The sequence below is a fragment of the Macrobrachium rosenbergii genome, chromosome 21, assembly GCF_040412425.1.
Source record: "Macrobrachium rosenbergii isolate ZJJX-2024 chromosome 21, ASM4041242v1, whole genome shotgun sequence".
NCBI lineage: Eukaryota > Metazoa > Arthropoda > Malacostraca > Decapoda > Palaemonidae > Macrobrachium > Macrobrachium rosenbergii.
The window spans coordinates 4,904,728-4,919,465 of record NC_089761.1 but is presented as its reverse complement, the minus strand read 5'-3'; the positions used below and the strand labels follow the sequence as shown (position 1 = coordinate 4,919,465).

At 37.8% G+C, this 14,738-nt stretch overlaps 1 protein-coding gene across 1 annotated transcript; it reads left to right on the top strand.

Moving 5' to 3' along the window:
- The first annotated feature begins 7,483 nt into the window (after nucleotides 1–7,483).
- Nucleotides 7,484–11,110, top strand: LOC136849362 (uncharacterized). The gene has a single exon (XM_067122714.1). The coding sequence runs from the start codon at nucleotides 7,484–7,486 to the stop codon at nucleotides 11,108–11,110; it is 3,627 nt and encodes a 1,208-aa protein (XP_066978815.1).
- The last annotated feature ends 3,628 nt before the right edge of the window (nucleotides 11,111–14,738 follow it).

Sequence of the window (14,738 nt, the reverse complement as noted above, 5' to 3'; positions counted from 1 at the left end):
TTCTCCGGCGAGAGGTACAAACAAGATCTAATAACACCTTCAACTATTACTATACGTGGTGCAATGCATTCACTAAGAGTGATTTCAAACATAAAAATGAATTATTATAACTAAAACAGTACTCTTGACTTCATGCTAGAATCATAATAAAAATCAGGCAAAATAATGTAAGTGTCATTCTCGAATTAGATGTGGTTCTTTCACCCTTATTATGATAAGCAATAGAGACGTAAATATCTCTGCAAAATACATAAGCATGCGAATATATTTGGATTTCACATGAATACAAATACAGTAACAGTTCTTGTCTGTCGATTACCTGACAGACGGCAATTCACAACGAAAACTCAATAGTTTTTTGAGAGACAGACGATCCTAAAAACTCTACAATAAGAGATAGATCGCATGAAAACAAGTGAATAAACAAAAACACCAGAAAAAATTGTTGTGAGGAGAATTTATCACAGAACCCACACGCCACTCTTCTATTGCTACCTTGGTGTGTCAACTCGTAAACTATGACAAATATAGATACAGACATAATGAAGTTAAAGTTAAGGTAGACAGACGTTGCCCAAGCGAAATAAGTGGTAAAAATTTCCAATATAAGAATATTCTCAGTTTATGAAAAGTTCAAGACAGTTTCAAATTGATGTTTTGCTTTAATTTTGAACTACTTAATTATATCTACTTTAAGGCTGGTTTGTAACCCAATTAATCATCAGTAAACAATTATTTTTTTTCTCTCTATCAATAACCGATACAGCTTAAAACAATGTTAAATGAACCCGAGGTGCTCAGCAAGCTTCCCAAGTCCTCTTTCATTGTAACAAAGCAAACAAGAAATATTTACGCTATACTTTCTATTTACATCACTTACCCAAGGCTTATCCTACAGGCGTCAGCATCACTTACCCAAGGCTTATCCTACAGGCGTCAGCATCACTTACCCAAGGCTTATCCTACAGGCGTCAGCATCACTTACCCAAGGCTTATCCTACAGGCGTCAGCGAAGGAAAACAGCTCTTCGTTGGGAGAGTCGGTAGAGCTGTGGACTAGCACTCGCTAGGCCCGAGTTCGAGTCTCCGGCCGGCTGATGAAGAGTTAGAGGAAATTATTTCTGGTGATAGAAATTCATTTCTCGCTATAATGTAGTTCGTATTCCACTATAAGCTGTAGGTCCCTTTGCTAAGTAACCAATTGGTTCTTAGCCACGTAAAAATAAGTCTAATCCTTCAGGGCCAGCCCTAGGAGAGCTGTTAATCAGCTCAGTGGTCTGGTAAAACTAAGGTATACCTAACTTTTAGCGAAGGAAAATCCATGATTGCCACTCTCCAGGAAATCATGGCCTGTAGACGGGTAGCCGACTATAAGATGGCCTCCAAATGCAATAGCATTTATAATGTCTACATAGACAGGCGAAGGAATAGTAACGTTGAGAGGGTTCTGTCAGTAAAAGAAGATGAAGGGAGACACATTCACCATAGCAGAGTAGATGTTAAAAGGAAACGGTAATGATGAATAAATTTTAACATAAGCTTCATTATTCAATATTTTCCAGGGTAAGTCGATGATTCTGCGGACGATGAGCTTTGATATAGACTTAGCTTTGCTACATGTTGAAATAACAGGAAAAAGGAAACTATAACATAAAATGCCAGAAATTGCTGATAAAAATAAACATACACAAGAAGTATCTAGAGCAGCAACATCGCCTAAGCCTTCAGAACCAGACGCACTTCAATCACGATATTGAATCGCTAGCTGTCAGGGTGCAATTGAAACTGATTCACTTTGTTTATTGGTAGTTCAGTCAACGGAGTGTGCCTAATTCTATGGTTTAAATACACACGGCAACAGTGGACAAGAATCTACTATCACACCCACTCCTCAGTTTTCGTGCAAATACTACCCAATTCAAATTTATATTTCTTTTTAAAACGTGCCGACCTTATCCTTGTCCACAACGATATTTCTTGTTGTCTTGTTAAGAATAATTCTACTATAAATTTCTCCGTTAGTTTTAGCCCTTTGTTGGCCGAATCGGTTGAGCTTCAGACTGTCATTCGATGGACCGGAGTTCAATTCCCGCCGCCAGCTGATGAAGAGTTAGAGGAATTTATTTCTGGTGATAGAAATTCATTTCTCGCTATAATGTGGTTCGGATTCCACAATAAGCTGTAGGTCCCGTTGCTAAGTAACCAATTGGTTCTTAGCCACTTAAAATAAGTCTAATCCTTCGGGCCAGCCCTAGGAGAGCTGTTAATCAGCTCAGTGGTCTGGTAAAACTAAGGTATACTTAATCTCCGTTAGTTTTAAATTTCAGACGTAATATTTTTTATCCAGTTATTTGCATTCGGCCTTCAAGTTACAGGGAATAGCCAAAAGTCTCCTTAACATCTGATTGTTCTTTTGATGCTCTGAAATCCTCATCCTATTCCGAAACATCACTTTTTTTTTTTTTTTTTTTGAGGAATCTCCTGGCTGAAATGAAATCTCTGATAGCTATCTTGACATTCCTTGAGGCGAGTATTTTGGTCATAGTGTGATAGACAGTCTGTAATCTCAACAAACTGTATACATATGTAACTGGTCACGAAGGTGACCTTTGAAAAGAATGTATCAACCTTTCGAGAGATCATATGACTGAACACAGCATGTAACAAAAATGCTTGGGTGTTTTCGCATACCAGCAAAATTCAACGTTCTCACAATTCTTGGTTACAAAACACGTGGAATAGAAATGCGATCAACATAGAACCTTCTAGAAGGTTTATCCGGTCATTAGATCCGGATTTGAAGAGAATATCACTGAGTTTTTTCCCCTGGTTGAGTGTGTAGGTACGTGTGTGACCAAGTACCTCGTGACGCCTTGTTTTACAGAAGGCGTGTCCTGTCGTACATTGAACTCGAGCGATGTCACGAGAGTGTGTTCATATGTGCGTCGCAAAACCCATATAATGGGAAGGTTTCATAGAATGAGTGGGCAATACGATCCGTTCTGGGTATAATTAACATGTGAACTGTGTGCAAAGGAAAGCACACAGATGGAGTCTGTGTTCCAGAGGACTTTCGTGAAGTGAGTACAACTCATAAACATTTTAGATTTTTCTTACAGACTCTGGAGAAAGACTTTATCCCTGTTGCAGTGAAATCTTGTGTTTCTGCATTTTTATTTAACATTTTCTGGTTTTTAATATAACACTTGTCTCTTACAGGTATTCCTTTTTCTCCACGTTCCTCTTCAAGGAAGGGAGTGGTGTGACATTTAATCATATATGAAATGACCTTTATAATGCATTGAGCGACCTTTTTATGATTTGGATGACAGATGGGTTATTTCTGTATTTCCTTTTAAATAATTGGGTGTCAGTGTTTTGGACCTTAATCAGTAAGATTTTCATAGATATGTTGAATCATTCGATTTCATTCTTTTGTAGCTTTTTTGAAGTTATTTTCGTTATTTTTTTTTTTGTCAATAATTTTTTTAGTTTTGTATCCTAGTATCTCATTCCAGTAGACCTTAGAATTTAGCTAGGGGTAATGAATAATTTAAGATGTGAAGATGATAACTTAAGATGGGATGTTGAGAGATCATCAACTCACCCCGTACGCTGCCCAAACATATCTCGGGAAAAGCGAGATACCAACCTCTGTTTTCAAAACAGAGAATTAAATAAAATATAGGCCTCGAAAATCAGGCCTATAACACACATCATGAGCGGTTTCCATAGTAGGCATGCTTACCACTTAAATATTTGTTTGTTTATCTTTTTTTTTTTCTTTTTGTGGTAATTGTTAGCTTCGGAAGAAGTTAAAGTCTATTTCCGTTTCATGAACATTAGAAAAAAAGACTTCTGGCACAGCGAACAACGTTTAATGTTAACTTTAATGTTGAAAATAGAGAGAGACAGAGAGAGGATATTTGGCTGGAAAGTGAATGAACAAACAGACAATTGCAGTTATTGATATTGTAACACACTGGATAATGTAGTTTATCATCTGCATTTTACGGAAACGGCCAGCATCGATTTTTCCGGTTCCACCCTAACTAGACGCGCGCTGGTCGCTTGTTAACTCAAACCAACAATAGGCAGCCTGCCTAGGCGATTATGCAGTCACTAATCAGGGTTTGTTTGTTTTCTTTTCAAAGTTCATGAAACTCAAACGAGATAGAACACATTTTCCTTGACAGCTACGTCTAGCCGTTGATAAACAAAAGGACATGATAACGTATATACGTTGATTCTTATATGAGAAGAAACAATCAATCAATCCCGCACGTTGACCTCCTAAAAAACAGTACAGAAAATAAAAGAGTCAAACAATTTGTCACCTATAAAGAGCTGTCGGAGCGGCTGGTTGAGAGCAGTGGATCAAAGGACACTCAAGTATCAGATGGTCTCCAATTGATTTATGAAAATTTGGCTTTGAGGCCAAGCACTGGGGCACTTTCAGCCTTCCAGAGCTTAAGACGAAAAGAGGGAGTTGGAGTAGTTGGACAGCAAGTTGGAAGAAAGGAAGCGGAAACGGAGATAATGTAAAACGTTAAAAAGTGGGTGCAGCTGGGGGCCGAAGGAACGGTAGAAACTACCTGCCTAGATGGTGAGGCAGTCACTGTTTGGTAATTTTGTTTTTTCAACGTTCATGAGATCAGAATGATCGATAAGAGAATTTTTTTCCTAGGCAGGAACATTTAGCTATTAATAAAAAAAGACAATATATCATATTAACTTGAATTCTTATATAAAAAAACGCATAATCACTCAGTCCTGCATAGCGTTTACCTCCACTAAAAAACAGTACAGAAAATTAAAGAAAGAACCGAACACTTTGTCTCGTAGTTTCACCTCTAACATAGGGCTGTCGGACTGACAGCTGACAATTGAACTGGTTGCGTGAAGAGCGGAACTAAGGAAACTGACATACCAGATAGTAAACACGAGAATGTAGTCAGTCAAGAGAAATAGGCTATGCGGCGTATTCGTGAATCCCAGAATACTGTAGAATTTACGTTTTGTGCTGCTGTTTTTCGTTCCTAAGTAATGATATCATTATTAATAGCTTTTGTCCTTTGGTGTATGTGAAATTAAGGTTTTTCTGTCCTACAACGATTTTATTGTTTTATTGTTGATTATTGGTTTATAAAACTATTACAGAGAGGAAAGGACATATCTAACAAAACTTAAACGAAGAAATAAAAGTAACAAACACTAAAGTTAGGAAAAAATGAAATATAATAAAATTTTCATATGTCCATTCAACCATAAGTTCATGTGGTGAAATATCCTTCAGTAAAAAGATGAATAAGTAGAAAAATAAAATTTTGGGTAAAATGTCCACTGGCGAAATGTTTGTTCAGTAAAATGTTCGTTGGTTAGTGTCTGTCCTAAGATTAGTCGGTCATCCACCCGCATGATGTCATCAAGTGAGACACGAGTTTCGTAAATCGGAGAGAGAGAGAGAGAGCATGACTTCTATCGAACTGTCCAGGTCATGACTATTTTAGTGGAGACTAAGTGCTTTTGACACCTACACGGTTACTCTCTACAATGAAATGGTCAGATGGCCATCCCATTTCCCGTACTGAATTATTGATATTGTTTGCGCTACTTCTCCCAGAAAGCTCTCTTATTATCTGGAATGTTCACTTTTTTGTAGAAACCTTTTTAAACGGCCTGCAAATGTACATGTTGAGTTGTGTTGTCTAACTCAGAGCTCATTATTTATTAGAAGCTAAGCTAATGGAAGTCTTAGTTTTTACGATGAATGTTTCATTGTTACCGCCTGTTTTTGTTCTGAAAATGTGATGGAGATTCTGTTGACCACGCAATCCTTTCGGACCAGAGTGGAGATAAAAAGTTACTACATAAACTAGAAAATAAAATTATGTTATCGTTTCATCATATTCATCGCTAAATATATTTGTGGATTTGTGTTCTCCATGTTATGACTCGTGCTGCTGTGAGTACTTTTAATAATCGTTGCTATTGATATAAAAAATAATATATATATATATATATATATATATATATATATATATATATATATATATATATATATATATATATATATATATATAAGGGTTTCAGTCCTATGAATGACGATGTTCCTGTCTGGTTTTGTTAGTTTAGTTTTAGCCACGATGGGAGTCTTTGATAAAGAAAAAGATGTGCATATGTTAAAACCAATAGAATCGTAACAGATGTGTTCTCGATGTAGTTGTTTAAGATGAAGCCAGCCATGAGCTTCAAAAGCAGCTTGTAAAGCAGATGTATCTTCCTAGAACTATAAATTTCAGGACACTTGGTATTTCATTAAACAGAATCCAAGAATTCTGTATAAGTCTTCCGTCACAATACCTCTCGCTCTTTGAACTTTTTGAAAGTTGCATTGACAATGAAACAAGTAAAAATACTCCGAAGTTTCTTCGGAGAAATCAAGTTTTCTGTACAGCCGACTGTCACAGTGTGTTTATATATTTGTTTAGTATTTATGTTGTTACTATATTTACATCATAATAAGTAATGTTTGTATGTATATAGCGATTTCCGAGTTAAAGACCCAACTGTAATTACCAACGAATTCTTGTTACAGTAATGAAGATTTGTTGTTTTAACTTGTTTTAGACAGTTGTTTAAATACTGTTTGTCTCTCTTCCGAGGTGAAACAGGAATCAGCAGAAATAACTCGGCAGTTCATTCGTGGTGCTGTTTTGCGGAAGAGCTCGAGATCCCTGCCACCTTGGATTTTATACATCAGCCCTACTTGAAAGTGCTCTTCGTCGGTGTTGGCTGCTTATCGGCACCGAAGTATTGGTGTTCGGTGTTTTGAGTTACTGTAAATGATGTGCACTGATCGCTATGATCGAGAGGAAGTGTTTATTGGCCGGTCGAAGGCACGAAAGCATGTTTGAGGGTTGTGGCCTTATACAAAAGGGATAAGTGGCCGTCCGCACGACAGTATCCGCGAGTGTACTCGGTATCTTTCCTTGTATATTGGTTATTATTAACTAAGATTCCTATTGCTTATATATATATATATAATAATTGTAAAATCAGATTGCAATCATTTTTCTATTTTCGTTACGTACGTAAAATTTATTGGTACTTGTGTTATGAAAGTTGTGAAAGTCATTATTGATGAAATGAAGGCCGTTTTACTTATTGATATTTTTGTCATTTATTATATTCACTTGACTGTTCCATATTGTTCACTTTTATTATCAATTATATGTTAGATATCTTTTTGCTAAATGTTATAATTAAAACTTTAAAAAACCCATATACTTGTTTATCACCACTTCGTCTACATCTTTTAAAAGACTAAAAGAACCTTCAAGTGCTATTGCATAGCTTGCGTTTAATATATATTAATTAGTGAATAGTACTTGTGACATTTGGCGACCTTGTCAGGATGTAGACAGTGGTTTAAAAAGATAAATTGTGTTAAAATTGAGTAATCTGAAAATCAGTCGGTAATTATGTCTTCCATCGCGGAATTAACAGCTCTCGGCAAAGAGCTTGGTTATGAAGGCGAAGAACTTAGAAGATTTGTAAGTGATGAACAAAGTGCTTTAAGGGATATTAGAGATAAGGAACGAGTATTAGAACGTGAAAAACTAGAAGCTGCTCGTGAGGAAAGAGAAAGGGAACGTGAGGAAAGAGAAAAAGAGCGTGAATATGACCGTGAAAAAAGTGAGAGAGATAGAGCTCATGAGCTTCATTTGTATAATATACAAGAATCTTTGCAAAAACAGGAGATTGAGAAATTGAAACTGCAAAAAGAAATCAATGACTCGCCAGTTAATACCGGAGGTTCCGACACTGAAGGTAACCAGGTAAGAGTAAAAGTTAAAGGTCCTTCTATTCCTGATTTTGATGAAAACAAAGATGATATCGATGCATATCTTAGGAGGTTTGAAGTTCTTGCTAGTGCAGCCAAGTGGCTTAAAGAGGATTGGGCTATAATTCTAAGTTCACATTTAAAGGGTGCAGCTTTGGAAGTTTACGTTAGACTTTCACCTGAGGATGCTTTGGATTATAATAAAGTTTCTGAATCACTTATGAAAAGATTTGATTGTACTGAGGAAGGTTTCAGAGTAAAGTTTCGGTCAGTTAAACCTCAGAAGAATGAGCTAGTTGAACAATTTGTATCTAGATTGAGACATCTCTTAAAGAGGTGGATTGAAATGTCAAAGTGTGAAATGACATGTGAAGGCTTAACTGATTTATTTCTTATGGAACAATTTTTGCAGAGTTGTGGCAGGCAGTTGCAGGTACATCTGAGAGAGCGATTACCATTATCGCTTAACAAAATTATTGAATTAGCAGAAAGTTATGTTCAAGCTCATGGAGGTTTATTTCATAATTCTAAATATTTTTCTACAGTACGTAGTGACAGAGTTGACTTATCTGGGGAAGCGGTTCCTGAGCAGACGGCTAAACCCATTAGATATCCACCCTCTATTAAGTGTTATAAATGTGGACAAGTGGGTCATAAGGCTTCTAATTGTCTAGTACATGCAAAAGGATCCAAGAAGAATGGTCATGCTGCAGCAGGAGAAGTTGTTTATTGGACCAGAAAGGGCCATAAAGGAAATTTTAAAGATCCTGTTGCGGATATAAATAATAAAGTGTTTAAAAATGATCACACTGAGTTGGTAAGTGTTGCTTCTGATATGCCTGTTGAGGAGGGTATTTTATACGGAAACCCAGTAAAAGTTTTGAGGGACACTGGTTGTACAACTGTCGTAGCCAGAAAAGACTTGGTGCCTGTTGAATGTTTTACTGGTAAGAGCTGTAGGATTAGATATATGAATAAGAATATAGTAGAAACTTATCCTTTGGCTGAAATTTACATTCAATCACCATTTTTTACGGGTACTACCCTTGCTGTGTGCATGGATGACCCTCTATATGATCTCATTATAGGCAACATCCCTGGGACAACAAGGTTGGAGGAACCCATATCCGGCGCTGTATTAACGAGAGCTGGAGCACAGAAATCCAAATCTACATTCCAAAAGCTGAAAGCGTCAGACTCTAAGATTTCTTGGGACATGGATTCAAAGGAAATCAAGAAAGAGCAAGAAGAGGATCCAAGCTTAAGAGCTCTGCGAGATGATGCAAGAACTGGTAAAGCTATTACTAGAGATGGAAAAGGTAAGGCAGTTTTTGAGAGAGGATTGTTGTTCAGAATATATTCAGACCGAGGTATTGAACACAAGCAACTAGTATTGCCGTTTAAGCTTCGAGAGGGCGTGATGAGCATGGCACATGAAGGAGTACTTGGAGGTCATTTGGGTGCTGAGAAGACCTTAGGTAGAATAAGGCAGGAATTTTACTGGCCCGGTATTGGGGCAGCAGTAAAGAGATTCTGTCTGTCGTGTGACATTTGTCAGAAAACTTATCCTAGAGGAAAAGTTGGGAAGGTACCTTTGGGAGAGGTACCGCTCATTGACACTCCTTTTAAACGTGTAGCTGTTAACTTGATAGGACCTATTTTGCCAAGAAGTAGTTCTGGTAACAAATATATACTGACCATGGTTGATTATGCAACCAGATACCCTGAAGCCATAGCCTTACCATCTATCGAAACGGAGCGTGTAGCTGATGCCTTGTTGAGTTTCTTTTCCAGAGTCGGGGTTCCTGAGGAAATGGTGACTGATAGAGGCAGTCAATTTACATCGCAGATGATGGACGAAGTTAGAGGTCTTTTGTCAATCAAGCATCTTCCTACGACCCCTTATCATGCGATGGCGAATGGACTAGTTGAAAAGTTCAATGGAACTCTGAAATCTATGATTAAAAAGATGTGCGCTGAACAACCTACTATTTGGGATAGATACCTGCTGGCAGTTCTCTTTGCATACCGAGAGTCTCCACAAGCAAGCATGGGGTTTTCCCCTTTTGAATTATTATATGGGAGAACGGTGCGTGGCCCTTTAGCTATTCTGAGAGATTTGTGGGACAAGGAGAGAAATGAGGAAGAGGTAAGAACTACTTACGACTATGTATTCAACCACCGAGAAAGATTAGAAGAAGCTTGTAAGTTGGCCCAAGAAGAATTGAAGAAGTCGCAAGGTAAATATAAATTCTTTTATGATAAAAAGGCTAAAAATAGAACATTTAAAATTGGCGGTGAAGTTCTCCTACTATTACCAAAGGCTAATAATAAATTGTTACTTCAGTGGAAGGGTCCTTTTCCTGTTGTTGGTGTGAGGGGGAAGATGGATTATGAAATTCAAATAAATGGTAAAAGGAAACTTTATCATGCTAACATGCTTAAAGCTTACATTCCTAGAAATAAAAGTTCTGTAGAAGTTCTAGAAAGTGGAGGTACAATTGCAGTGATCGAGGAGGATCCACAGGAGGATTTCTCACCCCTACTAGTGCCTGATGCTGGACCTTCACCTACTTGGGAACAAACCAATCTGAATAAGGAATTGCAGGAAAATCAGAAGCAGAATCTGGAGGCTCTCCTTAGCCGCTACAGAGAGGTAATGTCGGACATTCCCGGGCGTACTCACGTGATCAAACACCAAATCAGGTTGGTAAGAGAAGAAATTGTTAAAGTAAAACCCTACAAAATTCCCTATGCTTTACGCAAGGATGTGAATTCAGAAATAGAATCTATGAAGGCTTTGGATATTATTGAGCCTTCAAGTTCTCCATATTCAGCCCCTGTGGTAGTGGTTTCGAAACCTGATAACTCAAAGCGAATCTGTCTAGACTTTAGAAGACTGAACGCCTTAACTATTTTTGATAGTGAACCTATGTGTGACCCAGAGCAGATATTTGCCAGCTTAAGTGGAAGTATATATTTCTCTAAGATGGATTTATCCCGCGGATATTGGCAAATTCCTCTGGATGAGGATAGTAAACAGTATACTGCATTTCAAACAGATTTAGGACTGTACCAGTTTAAAGTGCTCCCATTTGGACTTGTGAATGCCCCAGCCACTTTCAATAAGATGATGAGAAGTTTATTTGCTGGTTTAGAGGGTGTGAGTTTTTTTCTGGATGATCTGATAGTTCATTCCAAAACTTGGGAGGAGCATTTGTATCTTGTAGAAGAAGTTTTGTGGAGACTAAAAAATCTGGACTAACAGCTAAACCTACTAAATGTTTCTTTGGCATGTATTCAATTGAATATTTGGGACACGTTGTAAGCGAGAATAAAATGTGGCCTACTAAAGATAAAGTGGAGAAAATAGTTGGTGCAAAACATCCGAGGACCAAGAAGGAATTACGTTCATTCTTGGGATTGTGCAGTTATTATCGCAAATTCATTCCAAATTACTCTACCATCGCATCCGGTCTTACAGATCTCACCAAGAAAAATCAGCCTAATGACCTTTTGTGGAATGAAATGCATGACCGGGCTTTTGTTTCTCTTAAGAACAAAATTGCTGCCGAACCTATTCTTTTACTTCCAGATTTGCAGGCTGAATTCGTATTACGTACAGATGCTTCGAACTCTGGATTGGGTGCCATACTTCTGCAAGAAGTGGATGGAGAGAAGCGTCCAATTGCTTATGCAAGTAGAAAATTGCTACTGAGGGAAACTAAGTATGCTGCCGTGGAGGAGTGCCTTGCCATAGTCTGGGGGATTCAGAAGTTCGCAGTCTATTTGTATGGAAGATCCTTCGTTCTGGAGACTGATCACAAGCCCTTGGCTTATCTTCAGACTGCTCGAGAATTAAATCCAAGATTAATGAGATGGTCATTGAGTTTACAACCATATCACTTCAATATAAGAGTTATAAAGGGTTCAGAGAATGTTGGAGCTGATTATTTGAGCAGATGTGAAACTGATATATAAGTTAAGTACAGAAAATTTTTATTTTCTTTTTTAAGGGGGGTGGTATTGTCACAGTGTGTTTATATATTTGTTTAGTATTTATGTTGTTACTATATTTACATCATAATAAGTAATGTTTGTATGTATATAGCGATTTCCGAGTTAAAGACCCAACTGTAATTACCAACGAATTCTTGTTACAGTAATGAAGATTTGTTGTTTTAACTTGTTTTAGACAGTTGTTTAAATACTGTTTGTCTCTCTTCCCGAGGTGAAACAGGAATCAGCAGAAATAACTCGGCAGTTCATTCGCGGTGCTGTTTTGCGGAAGAGCTCGAGATCCCTGCCACCTTGGATTTTATACATCAGCCCTACTTGAAAGTGCTCTTCGTCGGTGTTGGCTGCTTATCGGCACCGAAGTATTGGTGTTCGGTGTTTTGAGTTACTGTAAATGATGTGCACTGATCGCTATGATCGAGAGGAAGTGTTTATTGGCCGGTCGAAGGCACGAAAGCATGTTTGAGGTTGTGGCCTTATGCAAAAGGGATAAGTGGCCGTCCGCACGACAGTATCCGCGAGTGTACTCGGTATCTTTCCTTGTATATTAGTTATTATTAACTAAGATTCCTATTGCTTATATATATATATATATATATATATATATATATATATATATATATATATATATATATATAATAATTGTAAAGTCAGATTGCAATCATTTTTCTATTTTCGTTACGTACGTAAAATTTATTGGTACTTGTGTTATGAAAGTTGTGAAAGTCATTATTGATGAAATGAAGGTCGTTTTTACTTATTGATATTTTTTTGTCATTTATTATATTCACTTGACTGTTCCATATTGTTCACTTTTATTATCAATTATATGTTAGATATCTTTTTGCTAAATGTTATAATTAAAACTTTAAAAAACCCATATACTTGTTTATCACCACTTCGTCTACATCTTTTAAAAGACTAAAAGAACCTTCAAGTGCTATTGCATAGCTTGCGTTTAATATATATTAATTAGTGAATAGTACTTGTGACGACGACACAGCGTATAATCAAGACCACTGAAAACAGATCTATCTTTTGGTGGTTTCCGTATAATGCAGTATGAGCCGCGGCCCGTGAAACTTTAACCCACTGCCAGGTGGTGGACTATCCTATATCGTTGGCAGAAGCACGATTATGGCTACCTTTAACCTAGAGGGCTGTAATTTGGTATGTTTTGATGACTGGAGGGTGGATGATCAACACACCAATTTGTAGCCCTCTAGCCTCAGTAGCTTTTAAGATCTGAGGACGGACAGAAAAAAGTGTGTTCAGGATAATGTGAGGACCGAATAAAGTGCGGACGGACAGAGAAAGCCGGCACAATAGTTTTCTTTACAGAAAACTAAAAGTCCCTAGAGGTTTTTATTTGTCTGCCGCTCCTCTATCTTTCCTTACCACATAAGACATGATTTTCAGAGCATAATAATAGCTAAATGTCGCTGACCGAGTCCCTTGCCTTCCACCGCAGTGTCTTATTCACAGCCTTCTGTCTCCTCAACTTCTACTTTTCTGAAAGAGAAAACTGTTGTGCCGGCTTTGTCCGTTCTCACTTTTTCTGTCCACTCTCAGATCTTAAAAACTATCGAGGCTAGAGGGCTGCTAGTTGGTATGTAGATCATCCACCCTACAATTATCAAACATACCAAATTGCAGCCATATAGCCTCAATAGTTTTTATTTTATTTAAGATTAAAATTAGCCATGATCGTGCTTCTGCCAACGATATAGGATGGGCCACCACAGGGCAGTGGGTTAAAGTTTCATGGGCCACGGCTCATACTCCATATTTTCCTGTTTATTTTGCCTCAGCATTCTCCCGTATCTCCTTCGTAACTCTAAGAACGATTTATTTCTAATCACATGTGATACACACTCATCTCACAAATGCGATCGAAATGTTAATTTAGCTGTGTCCTGCCCTCCCTTCCCTCTTCCATCCCTCTCTCTCTCCTCTCCCTTTTGACGCACACGATCAAGTGTTAATTAAGCTGTGTCCTCCTCATCCCTTCCCCTCCCCTACCCCCTTCCCCTCCCTCCCACTTCCCCTCCCCTTCCAGAGCACATAATCAAGTGTTAGTTTAACTGTGTCCTCCTCCTTCCCTCTTCCCTCCCCCTTTTCCCCCCCTCCCTTCTCCTCCTCCACCTCCCCCTCCGGAGAGCATGCGATCAAATACAATTTATTTGTGTCCTCCTTCGCTTCCCTTTTAAGGACTCAGTAGTGAAGTTTCGCTGATGACACAAGAATAAGTAGAGAGATTACTTGTGATGAAGATAGGAACTCGCTACAAAGAGACCTAAACAATAATATAAATGGGCAGAGGTAAATGGGATGGTATTTAACTCTGATAAATTTGAATCAATAAACTATGGTGATAAAGAAGGAATGCTATATGCATATAAAGGACCTAATAATGAGACAATCACAAATAAGGAAGCAGTTAAAGACCTTGGTGTGATGTTGAATAGGAATATGTTATGCAATGACCCAATAGCAATAATACTGGCAAAATGCAAAGGAAAAATGGGAATGTTGTTCCGGCACTTCAAAGCAAGAAAAGCCGAACACATGATTATGCTTTATAAAACGTACGTACGTAGTCCACTTGAATATTGCAATATAATATGGTACCCACACTACCAAAAGGATATTGCACAAATAGAGAGTGTACAAAGGTCCTTTACAGCTAGAATAGAAGAAGTTAAGGACCTTGACTACTGGGGAAGACTACAATTCTTAAATCTATATAGTCTTGAAAGGAGAAGAGAACGCTACATGATTATCCAGGCATGGAAACAGATAGAAGGAACTACTGAAAACATCATGGAGCTAAAAATATCAGAAAGAGCAAGCAGAGGTAGATTAATAGTGCCCAA

What these genes read in the sequence shown, in the direction of transcription:
- LOC136849362 (XM_067122714.1), top strand. Translation starts at nt 7,484, where the DNA reads ATGTCTTCCATCGCGGAATTAACAGCTCTCGGCAAAGAGCTTGGTTAT.